The 19,832-nt window shown below is 42.1% G+C and overlaps 1 protein-coding gene across 3 annotated transcripts; it reads right to left on the bottom strand.

Moving 5' to 3' along the window:
* Positions 1 to 1,842: 1,842 nt before the first annotated feature.
* Positions 1,843 to 18,458, bottom strand: LOC124111739 (arsenite methyltransferase-like). 3 transcript variants are annotated; one of them, XM_048393241.1, is made up of 10 exons: positions 18,302 to 18,458; positions 17,151 to 17,318; positions 12,072 to 12,222; positions 10,879 to 11,015; positions 10,101 to 10,170; positions 8,985 to 9,066; positions 7,949 to 8,080; positions 6,458 to 6,597; positions 4,863 to 4,988; positions 1,843 to 3,463 (listed from the first exon to the last, which is right to left on the bottom strand). In XM_048393241.1, the coding sequence occupies exons 2-10, from the start codon at positions 17,309 to 17,311 to the stop codon at positions 3,368 to 3,370; spliced, it is 1,095 nt and encodes a 364-aa protein (XP_048249198.1). In that variant the 5' UTR covers positions 17,312 to 17,318; positions 18,302 to 18,458; the 3' UTR covers positions 1,843 to 3,367. The 3 variants fall into 3 exon arrangements, with proteins under 3 accessions (XP_048249198.1, XP_048249199.1, XP_046327493.2); XM_048393242.1 differs by lacking the exons at positions 17,151 to 17,318; positions 18,302 to 18,458 and adding an exon at positions 16,752 to 16,805; XM_046471537.2 differs by lacking the exons at positions 17,151 to 17,318; positions 18,302 to 18,458 and adding an exon at positions 16,638 to 16,685.
* Between the last annotated feature and the right edge of the window lie 1,374 nt (positions 18,459 to 19,832).

Here is a 19,832-nt window from a genome sequence, read left to right as displayed (position 1 = left end):
TTCAAACATTAACCCTAACCCTATCCATTATTTAATTTGAAACTACTGACACACTAGGCGGGTCGGGGGTATTAGTGAGCCACGCTCACTTTTGCCCTCGTTTGTTAAGAAATAATGAATTAATTGCCACATTATCATCCCCTCCCAACTCATGACCAACCCCTTGACAAATTAATTTGATTTGCCCAAGTGATATGTTTAGTGTCTATGGCTCTATGAAGTTTGCTGTGGGGAACTTGACAAGTTAGCATCAATTGAGGATAAATTCACAAACGAGTACAAGTTGGGGCTGGGAAATAGAAAATAGGTTTGACACAGATTCATCCGACTGCTACTGTTGAAATCAATGTTTATTTATTATCTTTGTTATTTCAGTCATCAGTTGTTCATACCAAGGTGTCCAGTCTTCAACTTGAAAAGGCGGATGATAATCTAGCAATTAATTTATTATGGCCTTAGTACTCGTCAATATCACAGCTGTAATCACCACCACCAGGGTACAAGGGAGGGGTGGGAGGGGGAGGTGAAGGGGTGGGGGGATCAAGTTGATGTGTGGCACTGATAGATATCTATCTCGTACTGTGTCACTTTGGTGCTATTCTCCAAGCTGAAACATTGTAACATGACAGAAATACTGTTCAAAACCAGCATTGATACCCAGCAGACCAGACATTGGCGGAGAGTTTACACTGATGCCAGCAAATTTGTATCAAGCTACTACAACAATGCTGTTTTTGTTGTTTAAAACCACCCTCAGCAATTTTCCAGCTACATGACGGAGACCAATAATTGAGTCATTCCCGTGGGTGAACAGTGATCCATGCCATTGGGATACATTCACTCACAATCAACAAGTCACTGAGCCTGACCCCCAGATCCATCTGGTCGCCTCTTACGACCAGCACAGGTGGCTGGGGACCAATTCTAACCTGGAGTCCCCATGCTGAGAGTTCTCACTGAACCCATGAGGGGAATAGCCTGAGTTTTGAGTGAGATAAGTAAGTGCTGTAACCCCTGGGCTACCCTACTACCCCTTTGAGACTGCTTCGTTTTCTGTAAGATATCACTCACATACTTGTCATGTAAATTTTCGGGTTTAGGCAGCGTTTATGTGATTACTAAGAGTTAAAAAAAAAAAGGGTCTTGGTTCTCGGGACTGCCCACATCAAGTCTGCCACATGTTTCGTTTTTCTTTCTATTTTAAACACACACAAAAATCGTCAAATATTCCTTGTCACAAACACACCACCCCGGCAGTGAAATGCTACAATACTTAAGAACAACATAATTTTGCCAAAATTATTGAAAACAAAATATGGTTATATACTAGCTTGAACAACAACAATAACAAACAAAAAACACCACCCACCTGCACCATATTTCAAAAGCCATTGCCTGAGAACCCATTCTCTTATATCTAAAGCCTGGTCTAGAGTTGGTTATGGGCCTCTTATTAGAGTAGGTGCTCTGTATGGTACTTTCCACTTGATGCAGACAAGATGGTGGACATCTCCTTTCCTACACTGAGTGAATGAATGGGCATGTTTCTATGCTGCTTTTAGCAATATTCCAGCAATATCATGGAAAATGGCACACATTGTACTCATGTGGGGAATTGAACCTCGATCTTCGGCATGATGAGCGAACCATTAGGCTGCCCCACCACCCATCTCTAACACTGACTGCATCATCACCTTTCTGTGGCCCACACAGGCAGACAACATGACATTAATCAGTTGCCATAGTTACACAGTATCCTAACAAGGTGTAACAGTATCCATGGAAATTTATGTCGGTAACTGATGAATGTCCTGGACCAATCAGAATATAGAACCAAAGATATTTATTTGTTGAGCAAATTTATTTGTATAAATCGCACAAATCATAAATAGGGTCACATGACAGTATTCATGATTGATAATCTCTGATGAGCACATTCTCCAAACAGTGCTTCCTAATCATGTAGAATACTGATACAATTGGAAAGTCATTGAACAACAAAAATGAAACAATGAAATTTATTACTGTTATAGTCTCATGTCAATTGTCTTAATTTATTGAAGATTCAGATGAATTACACCTCAAAACAGGAAGTTGAGAACTCATAATAATCCATGTAAGACTCGGCTCCGCCTTGTAGCCAGTCATACAAAGTTTACAGCAAGTCGTTCAAACATCAGTATGTCGTTTCGATAAAAATTTATGATATATGTCAATCCAACAGTGAACAGTTACTTATATACATATGGAGGATGTTAGTTTGTTTCACACAAGGCACTAATTTCAATACCTAGACATCTATGATGAAAATGAGCACCTGAGCATTATGTGTCTTTTTAAAGACTGTCGAGGCTCTGGTGCCCTATTTTCTTGAGGCCATATGTAATTAATGACATGGCCAATAAGTTTCTGTTAGATACAGATCATAAAATTTGAACTGGGTTATTTGAGTGGTACTTGAACAACTTAAATCAAGTTGTTAAAGTGTTAAAAAAGACTAGTTAAGGTGATGAGAGGTAAATGAACTGAAGGCAAGAAAGAGACAGCGTTGTCAACAATGATATACAATTGAAGAATGTCGCTACTAGCATCTGTAAGAGCATTCAGTGACAAGAATCCTGTTTATTCGAGCCATGGATTATGTAAAACCATTTGTCTCTTCCCACTGTGGGTGACTCAAGTACACTGTAAATGTGGGGAGATGTAAAACAACGTCCTGATTGTTGGAACATACACGTGATGAAAGAGTTGTGAAACCGTGGATTTAACTGCCATCAATGCTGTTATTAAATACTGAACAGCTTGATCATCCTGTTGCTACCCACCACATCCAAAAGAGTGAGTGTGTTGGCTTTTAATGCTACTTTGACCAGTATCCCAGTTATATCATGATGTGTCGGCTTCATATGGGGGAAAACCCTGAAGTGATGCAGGTCTCAGACATTTACCACTTTGGTGAAACCCATGAGCACAGGTATGGTGCTGACAAACCTAGAAACAATTGGGGATGAACCGGGATTCGAACCCACAATCATATTTCTGGTGTGGCCAAAATCCACCTTAGATGACTGGGCCAACCGTGCCCCCACTTCCAAATGATGTTGGATGCAGCAGACACCAACAAGATACATCACAAATTCAGGTCCTCTTCTTTGTTGCCATCAACTTACAAGAAAGAATCCTGTTTCTGCTGTAGGGTATAATTTGAAATTCTGATCTGACAGCACACTGTTTAAGATCAACAATTAAAATTGTCATTTGCCCTCATTTTACTGATGTCATTGGCTGAGAATCAATTGTTTTTCTCTGAAGATCTGGACAATTCTTGCACGATATGTGACATTGCTCTGTGATTATGATGATCGGATTAGCAGCACTTCTTTTCATCCGATGCACAGCAAGCAGGGGCAGGTAACTCTCCCTTGGCATCCAACTGGGCCATGTACTCGAATGGGTCAACTTTCTGTTAAAAAAAATTATTGTATGTATGTCTGATAACAAATCGATCTTCATGGAACAAGAGCAGAAACACCAGTGTTCAGACTTTGTGGTGTGCTGGAACCACGCTTTCTGTGTAGTTGCCGGTCACAACGAGGAACAACAAGAATGATTCATTAATCTGCTGGAAATTGAAATCATGAACCTGAGAGTTTGGATCAAATACAGTAAACTACGTTTATATAGAACATGCTTATAACAAACTGACTGATAAAACAAACTTATTTTTTAGTCCTGGGCATTTGTTGTACATATGCTGTTTATATGCTTATGACGAACTACGGTTATTACGAACCAAAATTAGTTTCCCTTTGAATTCTTTATAACCGTAGTTTACTGTCCCAAAATATGATTGTTCTTTATTTTACATAAATCTGATTCAAAATTCAACATGAATGAAAAAGCTAACAAAGCTATAGATATGGGTTGTTTCGGTATCCCAGAAACCAAAACTGGAAGAAATCCTTTAGGATTTGTGCTGAACTGGACAACAATCATCACATGTGACTACTTCGAGCATAGTGACTGAATTGCTTGCCCTTTGAACTTGATCTGCGTTAACAATGTCTGCAAATTGAGTTTGGCCTGAATAGTTCTTGATGTTGCGAAGGCTTGTTTAGGTCAGCATTGACCTTCAAACATAGTGTACCTGTATTAGTACTAGGACTGGGACGAGTCCAAATTTACTGACTCTACCCAGGTACACGCTGTAGGCTTCTAATTTTACCCGAGTCCTGGCAAAAGTTGCTCAGATACATGCATAAAACAATCTGATAATGCATACTCTGAAGTCGACAGAAGCTATATCTTTACTCAAACAAATAAAAGTCAGAATGTGTGCATAGTCAGAAAGAAGTGCAAACACATTTAGTGACTTGTGTAACCATGGAGTTTGACTTTTATCATCACTTAACAATAAATCACGTGACTAGCCACAGGTCCGGATAGTCCTGAGACCTGGGCCCTACTCAGAACCAACCTGACCTGACCCGAGTTACCCGTCCCAGGCCTTATTAGTACAGATGATTGACAAACCCGCTTCTCTGACCTGATTATTTATGGTGTATCTGCCGCAATAAGAAAATTGACAAATGAAGGCACTAATTTTAACCATACATAAGTTAAATCTGTTGTCAGCGATCAAGTGGTAGATAACAAACTTAGTACTTTAAATGAAACTAACGCCTTTGATATATTAGTCAATACACAATCATATACCCCTTATAGACTGCAGTTTTTTCTGACAGATATCTGTAATACACAAGTCATGAAAATTTCCGGGCACATGTTTATAAGATTACCTACAGATGGTCTGGAAGTTTCATGGACACTTATTGGTGTCGGGAGCTCAGAATGGTACTTACCACTTTCATGGCCGGGACACAACAATTTCCAGGTGCAGAGACTGGCTGGAAGTCAAACTCGTCCTTGAACCGCGATGCAGACAAGATGGTGGACATCTCCTCCCCTACACTGACTGCATCCCCATTCTGTGGCCGACAACATGACATTAAGCAGCTGCCCTACTTACACACTGTCCTAACTAGGTGTTTTAATATTCATGGAAATTTATGTGGCATCAAATTCATTTTCTGTTATAACAAATCTGCTGACAATGGTGACAATGTTTTGAGTGAGTGAGTGAGTGAGTTGGGTTTAACGCCGCTTTTAACAGTATTCGAGTTATATCGCGGCGTGTCAGCTTAATGTGGGAGGAAAGCCTGAAGTGACACAGGTCTCAGACATTTACCACTTCGGTGAAACCCACGAGCACGGGTATGGTGCTGACAAACCTAGAAACATAATCGGGGCGAACCGGGATTCGAACCCACAATCATAGGTTTCTGGCGTGTTCAAGGGCGCAACTCTGCACAGCGAATCGCGGCGGCTTAGACGACTGGGCCACCCGTGCCCCCTGACAATGTTGTGACAATGCTAACATTGTTCTTTGACAATGCCTGACAATCCAACATTTGGTTTGGTAGGTTGGTTTGTTGTTTAACGCCTTACTCAGCAATATACCAGCTATATAACGGAGGTCTGTAAATAATCGAGTCTGGACCAGACAATCCAGTGATTGACATCATGATCATCGACCCACACACTTGAGATACGATGACATGCATCAACCAAGTCAGTGAGGCTGACCACCCGGCCCTGTTAGTCACATCTTATGACAAGCACAGTCGCCTTTTACGGCAAGTATGGGTTGCTGAAGACCTATTCTACCCCGGATCTTCATGGGTCAACTCAACATTTAACAATGCTGACAATGTGACAATGTTCCATAATGATGGCAATGCTGTATATTGTGACAGTGTTAAATCGATGCCGACAATGTTATTCTGTATAACAACGTTATCAATTTTGACAACACATGGTCATTAGCTCACCTTGCCAACAAAGAAAACTAATTATCATTGAAAAAATTAAAAATGGCTTCCCCAGCAGCTCATTTCAGTGAGTAGAAACCAGCCTTCATGTCAACCTCTTTTCCTCAGGGTACATTTCTGTAGTACCTGTGCCGAAAACGACCCCTTCAGCATAAGTAGCACATCCTCCCCCCTTAAATGTGATATTTCTGAATCAAGGTGAGCTCCAGTGCCGTGGTACTCGGTTCTGTCCTTTCTGTTTTAGACTAGTGTGGCTGAATTTTCATCAAAGAGTTTGTTTGATTGTTAGTTGTTTAACACCGCACTCAGCAATATCCTAGCTAAATGACGACGGTCTATAAATAATTGAGTCTGGACCAGACAATCCTGTGATTGACATCATGAACATCGATCCACACACTTGAGATACGATGACATGCATCAACCAAGTCAGTGAGGCTGACCACCCGATCTCGTTAGTTGCCTCTAACGACAAGCATAGTCGCCTTTTACGGCAAGTATTGGTTGCTGAAGGCCTATTCTACCCCGGATCTTCACGGGTGTTCATCACAGTGAGGCGACCTTACCTTGAATGTGAGCTGGTAGTCAAACTTAAATTCCCCCTCATAGCCCGGGATCTCCCCATTGTAGATGACCTGCCTCTTAGGCTGCAGGGTGGATGGTAACTTGAACAGTCGGTACGTCACCGACACGAACTGGGCATCACCTGACACAGACACTTTAGTTAGGGGTAACACACAATACACAGCCACCACCAGTATTAACACACAACTGAAGAGCTTAGAGCCATAAGGGGCAATGTCATGTGGAGTCTGTTTTGAGAAAAGTGATGAAAACACATAATATTATGCATGTTAAAAAACTTTTTTTTCACTGATAAATTCCTACAAAGGTCATGCTCACAACAGTCATCATGTCACGCCAGAAGCAACATGTCAGTAACAGTTTAATTCAACACATGAACAATAATTATAAAAAAAAAATCTTGTTCAGAGGGTACATGGCATTGTGACGAGTCCAAATTTACTACCCGGGTACCCAGCACCCTATTACCCGACCCTACCCGGGTACCCACTGTAGGTCTCAAGAGTTGGGTACAAAATGTCCAAATGAGTATTGTTTAACGGCAGCCCTGGCAAAAACTATTTAGCTACATGTATAAAACGATCTGATCCTCCATACACTGCAGTTGATAGACGCTTTATCCTTACTCGAACATATAAAAGTCAGAACGAATGTTTGCACAGTGAGAATGAAATGTGAACATTAGCTAGACTTGTAGTGTAACCATTGAGTTTTATTGTTAATGTCATCAAACAGTATATCATGTGACTAACCACGGGTCCAGGTAGTCATGTGGGTACCCGGGTCTTACTGGGTACCCGGGTCTTACTGAGGACCCATCCGACCCGAGTACCCGAGTTACACGTCCCAGACCTACATTGTGTTCATAGTCATCGTATCATAAGAGGCATCAAATTACATGGTAAATATTATGAGAAAAATATACAGGATGTGACATGACGGTAAGTTTATCTTCCGATGTACGTTGGAATAATTGTAAGAGATATCGATTAAGTAAGTCAGTCAGCCTACAATAAGAAATTATTGTTCCGTTTCTATTTGCAAGGAACAACTCAACATGGTAAATGTTATCGGTATATTTCTATATGACTTAACACATGGTTTTATTCCTTTAATATGTTACGTAAATGTGTCTGTTTGCTCATATCAGTAAGTGATACAGTAGAAGTTGTTTGTACCTCCAAAGTAGATATCTTGTTTTGTAATAATAACATGACCGAAAATAACATTTATGAAAGCATTAAATTCATCCCAGAAATCTTTAACATAAGAACATTCTAAATATACGTGAGCAATGTTTTCATTGTCTCAATTGCAAAATGAACATAGGTTGCTGTCAACCAAGTTCACCATTCACCGTTCACCTTTTTAGTGTATATGACAGTCATATCTTTAACCACATCATTATCCATGTTCAAATAACATTTGCGGACAAACTATGCTTCTCAAATGACTGAATGCGTTCTGCTCACCAAGCACCTGTCTGAAATCGTCTCTGGTCACGGGAACTGGTGTTGCTGTCACAAGCCTGGGCTCGCTGAACCCCACCTCCTTGGCCAGCGTGTACAAGTCCTCCCACCAGAGGGCACCACTGATGCACTCGCCTGTAATAAGATATCAGGAGCATTCAGGGCACATGGTTGACCATTCAGGACTATATACCCAGGGCATGTGCATGCCATCTGACTACCTACAAAAGAACATAAGCTAGAACCTCGTGTCTGGCTCTATTTACCCTAAACGCCTGGTGTCTGGCTCTATTTACCCTAGACACCTGCTGTCTGGCTCTATTTACCCTAGACACCTGGTGTCTGGCTCTATTTACTCTAGAACACTCAATGTATGGCTCTATTTACCCTAGCACAGCTGGTGTCTGGCTCTATTTACCCTAGAACACTCAATGTATGGCTCTATTTACCATAGACACCTGGTGTCTGGCTCTATTTACCCTAGAACACTCAATGTATGGCTCTATTTACCCTAGACACCTGGTGTCTGGCTCTATTTACTCTAGAACACTCAATGTCGCTCTATTTACCCTAGACACCTGGTGTCTGGCTCTATTTACCCTAGAACACTCAATGTCGCTCTATTTACCCTAGCACAGCTGGTGTCTGGCTCTATTTACCCTAGAACACTCAATGTATGGCTCTATTTACCCTAGACACCTGCTGTCCGGCTCTATTTACTCTAGAACACTCAATGTATAGTTCTATTTACCCTAGATACCTGGTGTCTGGCTCTTTTTACTCTAGAACACTCAATGTATGGCTCTATTTACCCTAGCACAGCTGGTGTTTGGCTCTATTTAGCCTACAACACCTAGTGTCTGGCTCAATTTACATTACAACACCTAGTGTTTGGCTCTACATACCCCAGAACACCTGATTCTACATATCCTAAAGCACCTGGTGTCTTCACTACCAACTCCAGAAGACCTGGTGTTTGCCTACCCTGGGGCACCTGGTGTCCTGCCTACCCTGGGGCACCTGGTGCCTGACGACCTACCCCAGAGGATTTCATGTTTCCTGGCTGAATCTGGCACGTCCCGGTCACAGTAGACGTCACTGAAGTACAGCTCTCCACCCTCCTGCCAATCAAACATAGAGTCAATTAGAAAAAAGTATTGCATTGCTCACAAATCAGTTTATTAACTAATTTTTACACCATAACACCATAACTTTGACCATCTTCAAAGTACAGCAGTACACCTGCCGGTCAACATATCAACATCCCCACCCTGCTGGTGAACATCCCTACCTTGCCGGTCAACATCCCCTCCCTGCCGGTCAACATCCCCATCCTGCAGGTCAACATCCACACCCTGCCGGTCAACATCCCCACCCTGCCAGTCAACATCCCCTCCCTGCCGGTCAACATCCCCACCCTGCAGGTCAACATCCACATCCTGCCGGTCAACATCCCCACCCTGCAGGTCAACATCCCCACCCTGCCGGTCAACATCCCCACCCTGCCGGTCAACATCCCCTACCCTGCCGGTCAACATCCCCAACATGCCGGTCAACATCCCCACCCTGCCGGTCAACATCCCCACCCTGCTTGTCAACATCCCCACCCTGCTGGTCAACATCCCCACCCTGCTTGTCAACATCCCCACCCTGCCGGTCAACATCCCCACCCTGCTTGTCAACATCCCCACCCTGCTGGTCAACATCCCCATCCTGCCGGTCAACATCCCCACCCTGCCGGTCAACATTCCCACCCTGCTGGTCAACGTTCCCACCCTGTAGGTCAACATCCCCACCCTGCTGGTCAACATCCCCTACCCTGCCAGTCAACATCCCCACCCTGCCGGTCAACATCCCCAACATGCCGGTCAACATCCCCACCCTGCTCGTCAACATCCCCACCCTGCTGGTCAATGTCCCCACCCTGCTGGTCAACATCCCCACCCTGCTGGTCAACAACTCCAACCTGCCGGTCAACATCCCCACCCTGCTGGTCAACATCCCCACCCTGCTGGTCAACAACCCAAACCTGCCGGTCAACATCCCCACCCTGCTGGTCAACATCCCCACCCTGCTCGTCAACATCCCCACCCTGCTGGTCAACATCCCCCACCCTGCTGGTCAACATCCCCACCCTGCTGGTCAACACACCTACCTTGAGAACCTTGTACGCCTCCCTCAGAACACTCTTCTTGTCAGGGGACAGGTTCACCACACAGTTGGAGCTGGGAGGAGAGAGTCGGTACAGGATTAGTCAGGGAGCCACATAGTTTATGTAGCCCAAGAGTATTTACTCACATTATCATTCAAACTGTATAGTTTTTTAGTGGTATTCAACAAATGTTTACTCTCTTGTGTTTTGTCTATTGGGTTTTGTAAACCAATGAGTAGACATTTATTAATACCAGTTCTACTTCTATGTTGTTTCAGGTTTCCTCTAATTAGCAGATGTTCAAGTACAGCCCCAAATGATGTCTACACTATTTGCGTCGAGGCTCTATACATACATGGTGTCTACACTATTTGTGTCAAGGCTTTATACATACATGATGTCTACACTATTTGTGTCAAGGCTCTATACATACATGATGTCTTCACTACTTGTGTCAAGGCTCTATACATACATGATGTCTTCACTATTTGTGTCAAGGCTCTATACATACATGGTGTCTTCACTATTTGTGTCAAGGCTCTATACATACATGATGTCTTCACTATTTGTGTCAAGGCTCTATACATACATGGTGTCTACACTACTTGTGTCAAGGCTCTATACATACATGTCTTCACTACTCATGTCAAGGCTCTATACATACATGGTGTCTTCACTATTTGTGTCAAGGCTCTATACATACATGGTGTCTACACTATTTGTGTCAAGGCTCTATACATACATGATGTCTTCACTACTCGTGTCAAGGCTCTATACATACATGATGATATCTATACTGTTTTCCTTGATCCCAGCCTCAGTGATTTTCTCAATGTAGCCCTTGACGAATTCCACATTGGGTTTGGAGTAGCCGAATTTCTGAGTATGGTAGTCAATGTACTTCCTCGCCACTTCCAGCTGAGAGAAAGGAGACAAAAGAAGACACAATATGTTATTATGTGCATTATAACACATGTAACATGCATATTGTACTTTATAAATCATATTAGAAACTTCATGAACTGTCACGATCAGGGTTGCACTAGGTACAATGATATTTCTGTGGTGTAAGGTGTGCTAAACCCTAAATGGGCCCCATCCTTAAATGGGCCTCAGCCAATGACAGGATAAGGGAGATAACTCCCACGAGCATGTTGAGGGTTGCAAGCACATGGCACCAGCTAAACCCTTGTATACAGAGCTCTACAATTACAGTGATTAAACAGATAACTAACAAAGACATATTTGTCATATCGCCATATGAGGTGTATCTTTTGACCTCTATACACTTAATTCTTGTTTTTATTCGTGTGAACCAATTCAACGTCTCCAGCCTCATTCTTTTACACTATATTTATAAAGAAACTTTTTTAAGGTGACACCTGTTTTTGGAATCTCATAAAAACAGATCTAAGTGGTCACTATCGCCGCACAAAACAGTTCATCTTTGGTGTGGCAGTAGCGAACACTCACATCTGATTTTAAGGATACAATGTGTTGGGGATCTCTGCACAGTTTGGGCAAAACATGTTGTAATAATTTTCAATATCAAGTAATTCTATGAAAGAAACAAAAAAGTCCAGACACTCTAATTGATCTTTCCTGTTCTCAACAACTGACTAGTCTGACATCGCAGCAGTTTTCCTGTTCTTTTTAGCCATTGAGTATATTCTCATAATATATTCACAATGGGTATTGAAAGTCTGCTTTTGATTTAAAATATTTGTACTCTGTATTTGCAGCCTGCTGGGTATTTTTACACCAATATGTTGACATTATTAGAATAAATTCTGCTTAAAATGCAGGTGACATCTAATCTGTATCTGTTAGTGTGCTGCCCCAGGTGTGTGACAAGTCACTTAAGTTCACAATACCGTTATACATGTCTGATTAACTACAAGCGAGATGTACCGCCTTCGTTATAGAGTGTATGTACATGTATATACTCTGGGTAATTTGCTGTGGAGGTCTCACCTGTTCATCGGTCATGTCAAGGCCCACAACTGACCCCTCCTCACCCACCAGCTTACTGAGCGCATAGCAGTCACGCCCACTTCCACTACCAAGGTCAAGGATGCGTGTTGATTCCACCTTTTCTGGTATGACCAGTCCACAGCCATAGTACCTGTGTACAGATGGGTGGAGTACAGAGGTTCATACTACAGTAGTTCATATTACAGGGGTTCATACTACAGGGGGATCATACTCCAGTAGTTCATATTACAGTGGTTTATACTACAGAGGTCATACTACAGGGGTCACACTACAGAGGTCATACTACAGGGGTTCACACTACAGAGGTCATACTACAGGGGTTCACACTACAGAGGTCATACTACAGGGGTTCATACTACAGAGGTCATACTACAGAGGTAATACTACAGGGGTTCACACTACAGAGGTAATACTACAGGGGTTCACACTACAGAGGTCATACTACAGGGGTTCACACTACAGAGGTCATACTACAGGGGTTCATACTACAGAGGTCATACTACAGGGGTTCACACTACAGAGGTCATACTACAGGGGTTCACACTACAGAGGTCATACTACAGGGGTTCATACTACAGTGGTTCATACCACAGGGGTTCATACTACAGAGGTCATACGACAGTTGTTCATACTACAGAGGTCATACTACATTGGTTCATACTACAGTGGTTCATACTACATTGGTTCATACTACAGAGGTCATACTACAGTTGTTCATACTACAGAGGTTCATATTACAGGGGGATCATACTACAGTAGTTCATATTACAGAGGTTCAAACTACAGTAGTTCTTACTACAGAGGTTCATACTACAGGGTTTCTTAGTACAGTTGTTCTTACTACAGGGGTTCATACTACGGTGTACAGAAGACACACAACCCTTCATATATATATTTACATATTTTTCATTACCCGTTTTAATACTTAAATGCATTAGAAACCTAAAGTGAGTGAGTGAGTGAGTGAGTGAGTGAGTGAGTGAGTATGGCTTTGCATCGCTTTTAGCCATATTACAGCAATATTACGGTGGGGGACACCGGAAATGGGCAAAGGCTAGGCTACCCCACCACCCCAAAGAAACCTAAATATGATGAAAACCAAGCCATTTGAACTGGTTAGAACAAAACCATTGGTTAGCGATGAAAAGTTAATACTAAACAACAGCCATTGCTCGGGACCGGGAAAAAGTGTCTGATGAGACAGATGTCAGATGAGACAGATGTCAGATTAGACGGATGTCAGATTAGACAGTGGTCAGATTAGACAGTGGTCAGATTAGACAGATGTCAGTTTAGACGGATGTCAGATTAGACGGATGTCAGATTAGACAGATGTCAGATTAGACAGTGGTCAGATTAGACAATGGTCAGATTAGACGGATGTCAGATAAGACGGATGTCAGATTAGACGGATGTCAGATTAGACAGTGGTCAGATAGACAGATGTCAGATTAGACGGATGTCAGTTTAGACAGATGTCAGGTTAGACGGATGTCAGATTAGACAGTGGTCAGATTAGGCAGTGGTCAGATTAGACAGATGTCAGATTAGACAGTGGTCAGATTAGACAGATGTCAGATTAGACAGATGTCAGATTAGATGGATGTCAGATTAGACAGATGTCAGTTTAGACGGATTTCAGATTAGATGGATGTCAGATTAGACAGTGGTCAGATAAGACAGATGTCAGATTAGACAGATGTCAGATTAGATGGATGTCAGATTAGATGGATGTCAGATTAGACAGTGGTCAGATTAGACAGTGGTAAGATTAGGCAGTGGTCAGATTAGACATTTCAGATTAGACAGTGGTCAGATAAGACAGATGTCAGATTAGACAGATGTCAGATTAGATGGATGTCAGATAAGGCAGATGTCAGATTAGACAGTGGTCAGATTAGACAGTGGTAAGATTAGACAGATGTCAGATTAGATGGATGTCAGATAAGGCAGATGTCAGATTAGACAGTGGTCAGATTAGACAGATGTCAGATTAGACAGATGTCAGTTTAGATGGATTTCAGATTAGATGGATGTCAGATTAGACAGTGGTCAGATAAGACAGATGTCAGATTAGACAGATGTCAGATTAGATGGATGTCAGATTAGATGGATGTCAGATTAGACAGTGGTCAGATTAGACAGTGGTAAGATTAGGCAGTGGTCAGATTAGACATGTCAGATTAGACAGTGGTCAGATTAGACAGATGTCAGATTAGACAGATGTCAGATTAGATGGATGTCGGATAAGGCAGATGCCAGATTAGACAGTGGTCAGATTAGACAGTGGTAAGATTAGACAGATGTCAGATTAGATGGATGTCAGATAAGGCAGATGTCAGATTAGACAGTGGTCAGATTAGACAGATGTCAGATTAGACAGATGTCAGATTAGATGGATGTCAGATTAGACAGATGTCAGTTTAGACGGATTTCAGATTAGATGGATGTCAGATTAGACAGTGGTCAGATAAGACAGATGTCAGATTAGACAGATGTCAGATTAGATGGATGTCAGATTAGATGGATGTCAGATTAGACAGTGGTCAGATTAGACAGTGGTAAGATTAGGCAGTGGTCAGATTAGACATGTCAGATTAGACAGTGGTCAGATTAGACAGATGTCAGATTAGACAGATGTCAGATTAGATGGATGTCAGATTAGATGGATGTCAGATTAGACAGTGGTCAGATTAGACAGTGGTAAGATTAGGCAGTGGTCAGATTAGACATGTCAGATTAGACAGTGGTCAGATTAGACAGATGTCAGATTAGACAGATGTCAGATTAGATGGATGTCAGATAAGGCAGATGTCAGATTAGACAGTGGTCAGATTAGACAGATGTCAGATTAGACAGATGTCAGATAAGACAGACGTCAGATAGGCAGTGGTCAGATAAGACGGATGTCAGATTAGACATGTCAGATTAGACAGTGGTCAGATTAGACAGATGTCAGATTAGACAGATGTCAGATTAGACCGATGTCAGATTAGACAGTGGTCTGATTAGGCAGTGGTCAGATTAGACGGATGTCAGATTAGACGGATGTCAGATTAGACAGTGGTCAGATTAGACAGATGTCAGATTAGACAGTGGTCAGATTAGACGGATGTCAGATTAGACGGATGTCAGATTAGACAGTGGTCAAATTAGACTGGTCAGATTAGACGGATGTCAGATTAGACAGATGTCAGATTAGACAGTGGTCATATAAGACAGATGTCAGATTAGACAGATGTCAGATTAGACAGATGTCAGATTAGACGGATGTCAGATTAGACAGATGTCAGATTAGACAGTGGTCCGATTAGGCAGTGGTCAGATTAGACGGATGTCAGATTAGACAGTGGTCAGATTAGACAGATGTCAGATTAGACAGTGGTCAGATTAGACGGATGTCAGATTAGACAGATGTCAGATTAGACTGTGGTCAGATTAGACAGTGGTCAGATTAGATGGATGTCAGATTAGACAGTGGTCAGATAAGACAGATGTCAGATTAGACGGATGTCAGATTAGACGGATGTCAGATTAGACGGATGTCAGATTAGACAGATGTTGCATTACAGGGATGTCAGATTAGACAGATGTCAGATTAGACGGATGTCAGATTAGACGAATGTCAGATTAGACAGATGTTGCATCAGAGGGATGACAGATTAGACAGATGTCAGATTAGACAGATGTCACATTAGACGGATGTCAGATTAGATAGATATCGGATTAGATAGATATTGGATTAGATAAGTCGGATTGACAGATACCGTAAATCTTGAAATTAACGCGAGCATGAATAAAATGTGAAAAAGGGTCGCATTGATGTTGAGTCGCATTTTGCATTTTGGGGGGGGGGGGGGGGGGGGCAGAAGTCATATTCATTTGGAGACGCATTAGTTTCCAGATTCACAGTATTGGATTAGACAGATGTCAGATTACACAGATATTGGATTACACAATCACATTGTTGCCTCCTAGAACACCAAAATTACTTCATTGTCGCCTCATAACACATCAAGATTTACTTCATTGTCGCCTTGTAACTAGGGATGGGTATTGGAGGTTTAATGTGTATCACAATATTTTGCAATGCACAAGGTCGTATTGCGATATGTAACACGATATATTGTATAATTCTAAATTTTTGATTCAGAAGCAATCTGATACATTAAGGTATATGAATGGAACAAAACAAGATGGTGGTACCACATAATGTTTACACATTCAATAAATAAGCATGTTAAACACATGTTGAAAATCCCTATTTGAAACACCCGATATATCGAGCATGAAAACATTATATTGTGATATATATCGTGGAAAGAATGAACCTCAATTTACCTATATGACGGTAGTACCTCGCACCCTTACTCGTAACACATCTAGACTTACTTCATGGCCACTTCATCATGCACTTCACTGGGGGCCTCGTAACACACCAATTCACCATGCACTGCACTGAGGGCCGCGTAACACACCTAGACTTACTTCATGGCCACTACATCATGCACTGCACTGGGGGCCTCGTATCACACCTAGACTTACTTCATGGCCACTTCATCATGCACTGCACTGGGGGCCTCGTAACACACCTAGACTTACTTCATGGCCACTTCACCATGCACTGCACTGAGGGCCACGTTACACACCTAGACTTACTTCATGGCCACTTCATCATGCACTGCACTGAGGGCCTCATAACACACCTAGACTTACTTCATGGCCACTTCACCATGCACTGCACTGAGGGCCACGTTACACACCTAGACTTACTTCATGGCCACTTCATCATGCACTGCACTGAGGACCTCGTAACACACCTAGACTTGCTTCATGGCCACTTCATCATGCACTGCACTAAAGGCCTCGTAACACACCAAGACTTACTTCATGGCCACTTCATCATGCACTGCACTGGGGGCCTCGTAACACACCAAGACTAACTTCATGGCCACTTCATCATGCACTGCACTGGGGGCCTCGTAACACACCAAGACTTACTTCATGGCCACTTCATCATGCACTGCACTGGGGGCCTCGTAACACACCTAGACTTACTTCATGGCCACTTCATCATGCACTGCACTGAGGGCAGCTCTCATGGGTTTTGTCATCAGCTTGGCTGGGGTCATACAGGCTCCTGTCTTGAGGTCATCGGTTTTTTGCAGGGTCTTCCCATAATACTCCTTCACAGAGTCACGGACACTGTTGTCAGCCATGATGAGACTAGAGAGAGAGAGATTCACAATCAGTGTGATCCGTGAATATCCGGGATAGAATAGGACTTCAGCAACCCATGCTTGCTGTAAAAGGCGACTATGCTTGTCGTAAGAGGTGACTAATGCTCAACAGTGTTGAGACCAAAAGATGTTAAATATGGTAAGTGATCCAATATTTTGACGTAAAAAGAACTGGGATTATGTATTCCAAGACCATGAGAGTAAAACGAGGTCACTCAATTTTACAACCTTTTTCTTGTTTATGATGTGTCAAACATTAAAACAACATCCATAGCAGTTAATGTAAATCTTTAATACAAGTAAATAAAAAATAAAATGACTTGTCTCACATTTGGGAAAAATTTGATGAAAATCGTTATTAGTTCAGTGTTGCCTTGAGCTAAATTTGTCATGTCTTGTGAAAAATCTCTAGTTTTACTAGTAAGTATACTAAACATTATTAAAATCTTCTTTTTCTAAACTCTGTCTATGATGTTATAGCACCTGCTCAGACAAATATTAGTGGTCATACTTTCTGTGTAACACAGAGTTATCTCCCTCTAAATATAACCCCCCCCCCCCCCCCCCCCCCCCCCCAGTGACCCACTCACGGTAGTCCGATTAACTGGATCGGGTGGTCAGGCTTGACTTGGTTGATGCATGTCATCGTGTCACAATTGCGCGGATCGATGCTCATGTCAATCACTGCATTGTCTAGTCCAGACTCGATTATGTACAGACCGCCGTCATATACATGGAATGTTGCTGAGTGCGGCGTAAACAAACAAAACAACAACTAGGGCCTAAAGAACCAACACCCCAACACGTGCCAGAATAATCTCAGGCTAATATTCTACCACTGATGCTATGTTTGTGATTTTACTGGCGTTTATATACTCTCACTGGTTCTAAACAGAACTGAAATACACTGCCAGTGAGCGAGGGTGATGTACCGTTCATTTGTACCGTTGTAGCTAGGCTAATACTTACATGTCAAGTGTGTGTACCGATAGGCCCTGTCTATCTATCTCCTGGCGGACGAGTGACAATGCAGAATAGCTCAGTCGTGTGTCACAACCGCCTACAAGCTCCCCGCAGCATTAGTTAGTTCCCCTTACATGTGACCATGATAACTCCGAAAGTAGCAAGCGCTGATATAGAGTTTGCTAACATTATCGGTGCATCGACGATCCTTGAGAAGGTGACCGCTGTTCATTTGTTTATCCCTTCAGGCAGGCGAGCGTCACCATTTTCACCTATATTACCCTTTAAATTGTATGTGTTACAGTCAGTGTGGAATATGACTGACAGTTTTGCATGGCTCATTTACAAAACGCCTAGATATTTTAGTCGTTATAAAAATTGACTGAAAAATATGTCCATCTATTGATTGCGTTATGATAACGAATATAAAACATTTTGATGTTCAGTTGCATCACCCAGTGACTGAAAAATGATGGAATTAAAATTTAAAAAAGACGTTAATATATATATATATATATATATATATATATATATATGTTATATTTTTGGCCCCTAAACCTAGCATAATTAGTCACTTTTACATGTTTTGGGGCCCTTTTGAACTCCATTTTCTTAGTCAATCTGTCAACTAAAAAGACAGCTTTTTCAGTAAATTTATAAAAGCAATAAATAAATAAAAAATATTTTTTTAGATCATTTGTAGAATAAATAAAAAAATAAAGAAAAATATAATTAAATCAATCAATCAATAAATCAATCGCGATGTATTTTAGACCATCAGTTTTAGAAATAGTTCATGCACTCTTTCCTCACATATAAGTCACTGGTATCATCTACGTGTAGAAAGGGCATTCCACTGTGACGGGTTTTAGGTCACGTGTTACTTCGGGGCTTCCAGCCTTGAGTATGACTCGATGGCTTCCTTTAATATGCAATGTATGAATAATAAGTGATGTATTGGCGTATATGGTTTTGCATTTTTAAGAACACACGATATTTCTTACCTATATACAAGTCTGTGGTATGACTGCGTCCTGGTTGTGAAGGAGAGACGATATTATTATCTCACTGTTGTTTGTTTGTTGTTAACGCCACACTCAGCAATATTCCAGCTGTGTGACGGCGGTCTGTAAATAATCGAGACTGGACCAGGCAACCCAGTGATTGACATCATGAGCATCGATCCATGCAATTGGGATCGATGACATGCATCAACCAAGTCAGCGAGCCTGACCACCCGATCCCGTTAGTCGCCTTTTTCGACAAGCATAGTCGCCATTTACGGCAAGCATGGGTTGGTGAAGACCTATTCTACCCCGGATCTTCACAGGTCTCACTATTCTTTGTAAACTGGGCGGTCGGGTAACCCAGTGGTTAAAGCGTTCGCTCGTCACGCCGAAGACCCGGGTTCGATTCCCGACATGGGTACAGTATGTGAAGCCCATTTCTGGTGTTCCCCGCCGTGATATTGCTGGAATATTACTAAAAGCGGCGTAAAACCATACTCACTCACTCACTCTTTGTAAACTAGATGGCA

The sequence above is a fragment of the Haliotis rufescens genome, unplaced genomic scaffold, assembly GCF_023055435.1.
Source record: "Haliotis rufescens isolate VD_foot unplaced genomic scaffold, xgHalRufe1.0.p SCAF_12, whole genome shotgun sequence".
Taxonomy (NCBI): domain Eukaryota; kingdom Metazoa; phylum Mollusca; class Gastropoda; order Lepetellida; family Haliotidae; genus Haliotis; species Haliotis rufescens.
Note: the sequence above shows the minus strand (reverse complement) of the source record. Positions and strands in the feature narration are given on the sequence as shown.

Coding starts and splice junctions, on each gene's coding strand:
- LOC124111739 (XM_048393241.1), bottom strand. CDS start 17,311: ATGGCTGACAACAGTGTCCGTGACTCTGTGAAGGAGTATTATGGGAAG. Junction 12,223..17,150: donor CATGATGAAGTGGCCATGAA/GTAAGTCTAGGT, acceptor ATCTGTACACAG/GTACTATGGCTGTGGACTGG. Junction 6,598..7,948: donor CGATTTCAGACAGGTGCTTG/GTGAGCAGAACG, acceptor TGTCTGTGTCAG/GTGATGCCCAGTTCGTGTCG.